Source organism: Carlito syrichta, unplaced genomic scaffold (assembly GCF_000164805.1).
Source record: "Carlito syrichta isolate Samal-C Ts95f unplaced genomic scaffold, Tarsius_syrichta-2.0.1 Scaffold308813, whole genome shotgun sequence".
Lineage (NCBI taxonomy): Eukaryota > Metazoa > Chordata > Mammalia > Primates > Tarsiidae > Carlito > Carlito syrichta.
Genome location: NW_007252909.1, coordinates 345246 through 355213, shown reverse-complemented (window position 1 = coordinate 355213; position 9968 = coordinate 345246). Strand labels below are relative to the sequence as shown.

The following is a 9968-nucleotide window of genomic DNA, read 5'->3' as shown; positions in this document are numbered from 1 at the left end:
GGTCTCGGCAGCGGGGGCAGGGGGGGCAAGTGGCGACCAGGGCCTGCATACTGCGCGTGGGGGGCAGCGAGAGGAAGCCCGATGTGTCTTGGGTGGAGATTATCCTTGCGAGGAAACTTGGCACCAGGATAAACAGCGCCGGGACGTGTTTCAGGACTTCGGGTCTGTGGACTCGATTCCAAATCAACCTAGAACAAAAGTAAGTCCTTTGAACTGCAGAAGATCGGAGTTCAGTGGCTCTCGACCTTCTCCCAACCCCAAGACATCTAGCGGCAGTGATTCTGGCATCTTTCTTACTCGTAATGGGCGTGCGGGCTGCTCAGTCATTCACTTTCTCACAATCACATAAAGGGATATCTTCTGCAGTTTAAAGAGATGACTCAGAAAAAAGACAACAGCAAACTGAATTTGCGTCATAAGAAAAGACGCTGTCATTTTATCAGCCTGTCTGATTTCTTGAAGGACATTACTTTTTAACTTCACACTTTCTTCCTTAGAAAGATAGCCATTTTTTCCCTTCTGATATAAATCGCTAAAATGTGTTCTTTCCTTCTGATTTTGTTTTCATACATCGGATCTATTTCCTCAGACATATCTGTATTAACAAAAAGATGTGTCTTAATTTAACCTTAAAATGAACAAACAAGTACTATATTACCTTTGTGTAACCAGTTTGGTTGTTAATTTTTGCCATGACGTATTGACATTCCTTTTGCAAAAAACACCTATTGCAGCCTACCAAGTGCATTGCACCTGGTGCCAGAGATTTAAAGCAACAAGAAGACCGAGCCCATCACAAGCCAAGAGCAGCCGTCTTAAACTATGGCCCTCATACCACTTACAATCCAACAGATTTTTGTAAATACATCTTCTTGAAACACAGCCATACTTATTTGTCTACAAACTGCTATGGCTGCTTTTGCACTACAATGATAGAGTTGCAGCGGCAACCAAGATCATAGGTTCACAAACTAAGCATATTTGCTCTCTGTCTCTTTACAGAAAAAGCTTGCTAACCCCTGACTTCGAATCCAGTAAAAGATATCAACATGTAAACACATAGTTAGAGGCTGTGTTAGAGGATGTGATATCACATACAGACATACAATAAGTATATATAAACATACAATTAGAAGTACTGTAAGAAGATGTGTCCTAGTACCTAAGAAAGCTAAAGAAGGCTTCACAGGGACTATGGCGTGTGAGCTGAATCTTACAAAAAGAGTTAGAATATTTCAGGGAGGGAAGGTCGTTTTAGGTAAAGACAACAGTTTATGCAAGGGTTGAGAGAAAGAAAAAGCTTGGCAGATTTGGGAAACCTAAGTTTTGCGTACACAGAGCTATAACATCACTTGTTTCTATGTTACTCTTCTCTTACTGACATCAGATGAAACTTAAGAGCCCAGTGACACAAGATCCTGAATGAATCAATACTGAATACAAACATTGTTTTTAATCCTGTAAATGATGGTAAACTACCAAAGGTTTTTAAGCTAGGGAGCGGCTGCCATCCTTCTGAAATGCAACTCTGGCCATAGTGATGACACTGTGAAAAACAACAAGTAAGAGGGAAAGAGACCATTTTCTTTGCCAGCTCTGCCAGAACACTCAGAGCAGCTGTGGCACACTGATCTCCTTACACTCTTCAACAGCGATAGTGGCTGAGGACTGCAGAGCACTTGCCTCCCCCAAGGTGCTACGTGGCTGCAATGCCAATTGTGCCCCAGTGCATCCTCATTTCTAATCACACAGCTCACATGAATTGTCACTAAATTTGGCCAATTTTAGGTCTTTAAGATTACTGGATACATATAAATTACCTAGAGAAAGAAGGATAACAACTCTATCTCAATCTTCCCCAGCAGCTGTAAAACCCGGTCTTCAGATGTCTCAGAACTCAATTTTTTTATACACAAACTTTTCTGATAATTACAGAAATAAATCTCCATCTGGGCCAGGCGCAGTGGCTCAGCCTGTAATCCCAGCACTTTGGGAGGCCAAGGCGAGAGGATTGCCTGAGCCCAGGGTTCGAGATCAGCCTGGGCAACTTGGTGAGACCTCATCTCTACAGTAAATAAAAAATAAGCCAGGCATGGTAGCGCGCACCTATAGTTCCAGCTACTTGGAAGGCACGGGTGGAAGGATCACCTGAGCCCAGCAGGCTGAGGCTCACGAGGCTGCGGTGACCATGAGCATGATGCTGTGCTTCAGCCTGGGCGACAGAGTGAGACTGAGACTCCAGCTCAAAAAAAAATCTCCATCTGTAATGTAACTGGAGTTACAGTCATCTGGGATATATTTATTTCCAGAAGACCCTGTTGATGTGCATACTCTGATTGCATGAGGGAGGCCATAATGAGATGTCAAAGTTGTTTGTGAATGAGCTGCTATCCTCACTGTCTCCATCACTTCTGACTTTTACATAGACAGGAAGCTAGTTGTGTATCACAGAGATTTAGGTTAGGATGGTGCTACTCCACAATGCTACAATGGGCTTGCTAAGTGGGACAAAGGGTTGTGAAGTCTGAAGGGTCTGCAGCTACTACAGCCAGATTTAGGTTCTTCTCTGACTCTTTCCTCTTAATACTGAGGTACTGAGTCAGAGAGCTAGGAGTTCTTCTTTTTATATTTTTACTGGGATCCAAGAAAAAGCATCAGGGTGGGAAAGAAAATGAAATGTGTCTTCAGGCTGCGTATTCCTCTAACAACAACAAAAAAAATCGTAACAGAAAATTTAAGACAAGAAATAAGAGACGCTTAGCTATCTTGGCCTCTGTTGCTCTGAGAGCACCTAAGACTCTTGTGATTGGTTTTGCCCCAGGTTGCCTCTGTCCCAGGCTGCCTGATTGCAGCAGCTGCTGCCTGGTACAACTGCTTGATATGCCATTGGTTCTCTCTCTGCAAACACGCACCACTTCACTTCTTCTGCAGCTCCCCTTTTAACTACCAGGAGTCTCCCCTGGCTGCCTCATTAGGATTGCAGCTCCTCCAGTGGGTACTGAATCCTTCCAGGTGTAGGAACTGTGTGTCAGAAATGTTTATGGGACATGAGAAAAAGTTGAAAACAGTTGCTTAAAGCTAGACCAAGGCTGGATGTACATATTTGGAAGTCATTATCATAGAATGCAAAGAGGGGTGGGACAATGGCAGAACTCTGGAAAATCTCATGGAGAGAAACTTATAAAAAAGATAGGACGACATATTAGAGAGAGTTGTGAAAAGTAGAAATGTGCCAAAGAAAACAAAAGAAACAAGATGGTCAAAGACAGAAACTGAAAATAGTGCCAAATACCAAGAAAAGTCAAGTAAGATAACATCTGAAGTGTGTTCATATGATGTGGTCAGGTGAAATGTTAAGGCCTACTACTAGATCATGTGGGTTAAGCAACTCAGAGATGAGGCAGAAAGGAGAAATTAGGGCGTAGCTATAAAGGAGATAAAGGTGAAAGCAATTATCTTCTTAAAAAGTCTATCAATAATTTACGAATTTACTTAATTTAGGCTCCAGGAGATGTAAATGCCTCACAGGAGGAAGAACCAGTAACTGGAAAGACAAAGGAAGAGATGGGACAAGGGCTATGAGATGACCACATGAGAGGAACTCATCCTCGTAGAGTAGCGATAAGAAAATAAGGATGTTCAAGGTCAGAAAAAGTGACAAGTTTAAGATCACAAATTAGCAGGATAAAACACTGATGATATAAGTCAAAGTTGTTTCCTGACAACACAAATTACAGAAGGTGGCAGGTAATCAAGCTCCAGAAGAGCCACTGCCAATATGGGCACAGGGTGCTAGCAACACGTGAAAGAAGTGCAGGGACGCCCCACAGGTTCCACTGAGGTTCGAAAACACAAGCTTTCCGTGGCACGAGTTCAGTCAACAACTCGATTTTCTCTAACTAGTCCACAAACACAGAAGCAAAGAAAGTAGATTAAAGGATGGATAAAGAGTTAAGGACCGGCCAGTTGTAGAGGCTCACAATGTAATCCCAGCACTTTGGGAGGCCGAAGTAGGACTGTTTGAGCCCAGAAGCTCGAGACTAGACTGGGCAACATAGTGACACCTCATCTCCACAAAAAAATCAAAAAGTTAGCCAAGCATGGTGGCACAAACATGTAGTGTCATCTGCTTAGGAAGCGCAAGTGTAGGGATCACCGGAGACCCGGAGGTCATGGCTATGGTGAGCCATGATCCTGCCACTGCATTCCAGCTGGGCGACAGAGCAAGGCGGAGGGAGGGAGGGAGGAGGACGGATACACTAAGGATGATGAGAAACCAAGGTGAGGGACCTGAAGAGGTTGAGTCTTCTGAGTCTCCTCTTCTCTGAGGAAATTGAATCATACCTCTTCTTCACTACAACAGCTCTTCCCATTCTGAAATAACTTTGCGTAGCACATCTGTAGCTCTGTCTTCATTTACTACCTTCTCATGGGAAGTCTAAACTCAAGTCCATCACTGAATATCAGAATTTGAGAAAAGTATACTGGAAGGTAAAATTGCACCAAGAAAAGATGAAAAAAGAAAGGGCAACATAACCTACTGTATCTCTGTGAAACAGTAAACATAAAAAGTAAGTGTAAAAAGGGAGATATTTTCCTTTAAAATATCAAGACTCCTAGATGACCAATCAGGCTAAATCCATTAGAACAATGCATTCACTAAATGTAAGCAACATACCTGTTTTAGTTCTGCTGGCTTTTTCTCTGGTGTTCGAATCTTATTAATTTCAGGTCCAGGGTTATTTGCATCACTTTTACCTAAGAAAATATTGTAAAATTCTTATAAGTTTTCTCCAGTGGATGTGATATTTACAATAATTATCCAAAAGAAGCAGAACACTTGAAACCTTTTTCACCCATTATTAGTGATTTTATTACTATTTGGGTTTTGTTCTTAAATTGTGAGTTGCAATTTCTCTGCAAGAAAGAAAATTTATAAATGAAGCAAACATAATTGACAAGGCAAAAGCTTAATAAGGGAAAAGCCTTAAAACATCAAATAATACCAAAGGAAACTGCCCAATCTCCAGGAATTTACAACCTCACCTTATTAAACTAGACATATTAAAGTATTTGGTAGCCAGGCTCGGTGGCTCAGCCTGTAATCCCAGCACTTTGGGAGGCTGAGGTGAGTGGATTGCCTGAGCCCGCGGGTTCAAGACCCGCCTGGGCAGGCAAGACCTCATCTCTACAATAAAAACAAAAAATTAGCCGGGCGTGGTAGCGCACGCCTGTAATTCCAGCTACTCGGAAGGCTGAGGCGGAAGGATCGCTGGAGCCCAGCAGGTCGAGGCTGCGGTGGCCGGGAGCGGCCACTGCACTCCAGTCTGGGTGACAGAGTGAGACTCCAACTCAAAAAAAAAAAAAAAAAAGTATTTGGCATTCTTGCCTATTTTTAAAGGTACAATGCTTTGGTCATTAACAAATGCAATTAAGTGAAAATTCAAATAATGTGTCAATCTACTTTAGTAAAAGACTCTAAACCTATTAAACATATTTGAAAAGGAATGTAGGAATACTGTTTAAAAATAACAGATATCAAACTAAATCTAAGTAGGTAATGTAGAGGAAGTAAAATTAAGGTTTAAAAAAGCACAAGTCAAAATAGACAAATAATTTAACATAAGTGAAAGGCTTTTCATCTACAGGAATTAACCACTAGATAATTTAAATTCCTTGAAGGAATCTTTTATTTAGGCTCTCGTTCAAAAATTCTTTCAGGAATGCCAGTGGAACTTTTTAAAATGAATCATCATGCCAGAATAGCCTTACCGCTAAAGTACAAAAGATGAAAGCTACAATGTCTGAAATGAAAAATACATGGATTGGAATTAGCAGCAGCATGGACACTGCGAAAAAAAAAGTTCACAAACATGAAAGCATAGCAATAGAGACTACTCCACATGAAACATAAAAAGAAATGTTATAAAGAAAAAAAGAAGCACCCATAAACTGTGGGAAAACTTTAAACATCCTAAAATATGGATAGCCAGAGTCCCTGAAGAAGAGGGGTGAAGGCAAGACAGAACAAAAAAATCTGAAAAGATATAAAGGTTACAAATTTCCAAACTTGATTTAAACTATAGACCTGAGAAGCTCAACAAACTCCAAACACTCTGAAGAAACATGAACTACACCAAGACATATAGTAATTAAATTTCTAAAACCAGTATAAAAAGAAAATCTCTAAAGCAGTCAGAGAAAAAAGATATGCAGAAAAATAAGGGTAAGGATGGTATAAGATCGCTCACTGGAAACAATGCAAGTGAGAAAATAATAGAACACCACCATTAAAGTACTGACAGTAAAAACTGCCAACCAAGAATTCTTCCTACACTCTGCAAAAATATCTTTTAAAAATGAAAGTGAAATAAAGACATTTTCAGGCATACAAAAGCTGAAAGAATTTATCACGAGCAGACCAGCACTATAAAGAAGATTTTTTTAAAAAAGTACTTCAGGCAGATGGAAAACTGTAACACATGAAATCATGATATATAGAAAGAAAAATTACTAGTAATGATAACTGCATGGATAAATACATAGAATTACTTTTCTTTCTTTCTTTTTCGAGTTGGAGTCACTCTGTCGCCCAGGCTGGAGTGTAGTGGCACACTACACCTGCTGGGCTTAGGCGATCCTTCCACTTCAGCCATCCAAGTAGCTGGAACTACAGGCGTGCGCTACCACGCTCAGCTTATTTTTTGATTTATTGTAGAGATGAGGTCGCACCAAGTTGCCCAGGCTGGTCTCAAACCCCCAAGCTCAGGCAATCCTCTCACCTCGGCCTCCCAAAGTGATGGGATTACAGGCTGAGCCACTGCACCACTGGCCTAAAATTACTTTTCTTAAGATTAAAAAAACTCTTTTACTTGGCTATTTTGGGAGTTTATAGCATATAGGGGAAAAAAGCATGATAATAATAGAGAAAAAAGTGAAATCTTGTAAAGTTATTTTACTGTACCTGAAATGGGAAAATACAAATTGGAAGTAGAATGTGATCAGTTAAAAATGTATACTATAAGCCGGCTTGGTGGCTCAGCCTGTAATCCCGCGCCTTTGGGAGGCTGAGGTGAGTGGATTGCCTGAGCCCACGGGTTCGAGACCCGCCTGGGCAGTGAGACCTCATCTCTACAATAAATCAAAAAATCAGCCAGGCGTAGTAGCACATGCCTGTAATTCCGGCTACTGGGAAGGCTGAAGTGGAAGGATCACCGGAGCCCAGCAGGTTGAGGCTGCGGTGGCTGGGAGCGGCCACTGCACTCCAGTCTGGGTGACAGAGTGAGACTCCAACTCAAAAAAAGAAAAATAAAAATGTATACTATAAGCCCTAAACCACAAAGTAATAAAACAAAGAGTTACAGCTAATAAGTCAATGAAGGAGATAAATGGGATCACAAAAAATACTAATCCAAAAGAAGGCAGAATAGAAGGAGAAGAAAAAAAATCACTTGGACAAAGTAAAAACAAACAGAAAGATGACAAAAGCAAAACTATCAATAATTGCATTAAATGTAAGTGGTCTAAACACTCCAATTAAAAGGCAGAAATTGTCACATTGAATAAAAAAATGCTACCAACTACATGCTACCTAAAATAAACATACTTTAGCCAGGCATGGTGGCTCACACCTGTAATCCCAACACTTTGGGAGGCTGAGATGGACTTGAGCCCAGGAGCTGGAGACCAGTCTGAGCACCACAGTTTAATCTCATCTCTACAAAAAAAAAAAAAAAAAAAAAAAATTAGCCAGGTTTGGTAGTGCATGCCTATAGTCCCAGTTACTTGGGATGCTGAGATGGAAGGATCACCTGAGCCTAGGAGGTCAAGGCTGTCATGAGCCATGACCATCATGATCATGCCACTGTACTCCAACCTGGGCGACAGAGTAAGACCTCGACACACACACAAGCACACACACACACACACACACACAAAACAAACAAAACAAACATACCTTAAACATAAAGACACAGATAAAATAAAAATAAAAGGTTAAAAAAATATATACCATGCTGTCATTAGTCAAAGGAAAGCTGAAGTGGCTACACTGATATTAAGCAAAGTAGATCTCAGAGTAAAGAATATTACCAGTAACAAAGAAGGTCATTCCATAATGATAAATGAGTTAATTAATCAAGAGTACATAACCCTAAACATGAATGATCTAGTAACAGAACTTGAAAACTCATCAAGAACTGACAGAACTTAGATGAAAAATAGCCCAATACCAATTATATTTGAAGATTTCCATACCTCTCCTCGGTAACTGATAGAAAAAGTAGACCAAAAAATCAGCGGGGATAGAGTGACCTTGAACAACTCCATCAACCAACTTGAACTGACTAACATTTACAGAGCAATCCATTCCTCTCAAGTATACATGGATTATTTACAAAGATAGACCATATTTTGGGATGTAAAACAAATTTCAATAAATTCAACAAAAGGAATAAATTTAAAAGTCATACAAGGTATGTTCTCTTACCACAATGGAATTAAAGTAGAAATCAGTAACAGAAATATTCTTAGAAAATTTCTAATAATCGGCAACTAAAACTCACCTTTCTAAATAAACCATGAAATCTCTCATTCTTTTGGAATCAGAAAGTATACTGAACCAAATGAAAATGAAAATATATGGAAATTTGTGGAATGCACTACTGAAGAAGATAATTATAAACTAAATATCTATATTAATCTAAGCCTTCACCTTAACAAAATGTGTACAAAATCTGTATACTGAAAACTTTCTTTTTAATGCCAAAAAAAGCAAAGACCTCCCCCCACCAAAAAAGAAAAGACATATACACCGTTCATAGACCAGAAGACTCAATATTGTTACGATGTCAATTCTTTCCAAATTGACCTAGAAATAATATAATCCTAACCAAAATTCTAGCAGACTTTTGTTTTTTTAGAAACTGATAAGCTGACTATAAAATGTGGGTATATAGAAATGCAAAAGACCTAAAATAAATAATTTTGAAAAATAACAGATTTGAAGAACTTACTCTACCTAATTTCAAGGCTCTTATAAAACTATATAGAGTATCAAGACTATAAACATGTACCAATATAAGAGTACAAAGTCCATGTATATGGTCAACTTATTTTAAACAAAGATGTCAGGGCAGTTCAATAAGCAAACGACAGAGTTTTTAACAAACGGTGCAGGAACAATTGAACATTTACATACAAAATCAAAACAAAATAACCAAAAAACAGCTCAGTCCTTACTTCACACCATGTACAAAATTTAACTCAAAATGGACCTACTATAAGAGCTAAAACTATAAAATTTTTATAGGAAAACACAAGACATCATTGTGAACTTGGGCTAGATAAAAATATTTTTAGACACACAAGCCGCAGGAAAAAAATGGATAAATGGAACTTCATCAGAAATAAAAACTTCTGTTCTTTGAAAGACACTGTTAAGAAAATAAAGCTGAGTGCCGTGGCACATGCCTGTCGTCCCAGCCACTCTGGAGGCTGAGGATGGGAGGACCGCTTCAGCCCAGGAGACTGCGGCCAACATGGGCAATGCAGACAGACCATGTCTCTTTAACCCTTTACCTGTCTGCTCTCAGAATACTCACTGGTGGCAACTCATGGATGACAGTCCTAACCTTACCCCCAAAGTCTGCCACAAAATATCTAGCTTTTATTATTATTTTCACATCGCTCTAGTTGACCAATAGTTTTTGGTAACAAATGACAACATTCTATTCATAGCATTCTATTCTTAGTAGAGGTATTTCCATTTACAAAATATAGTAATTCTTGATCACTGAAAATGTTAAATCCTAGAAAACATAGCATTCCTATGTATCATGTTAACACACGAAAAAATTATTAAATACTGATCATCATATACATTTGTTACATTAGGATTAGAGACAAGTTATGTTTAGAAATAACTCCAAGAACAGTTTTTATATTTTATTTTCACATTGAAAACCAGT

The 9968-nt window shown here is 39.3% G+C and overlaps 1 protein-coding gene across 1 annotated transcript in view; it reads right to left on the bottom strand.

Annotated features, from left to right (window-relative positions):
• Positions 1–9968, bottom strand: part of HELZ (helicase with zinc finger) — a 164149-nt gene that overhangs the window by 28105 nt on the left and 126076 nt on the right. The window contains exons 27-28 of the mRNA XM_021716430.1: positions 4679–4758; positions 3–188 (exon numbers count right to left, since the gene is read on the bottom strand). Coding sequence (XP_021572105.1) covers positions 3–188; positions 4679–4758 — 266 coding nt within the window. The remainder of the gene's footprint in view (positions 1–2; positions 189–4678; positions 4759–9968) is intronic.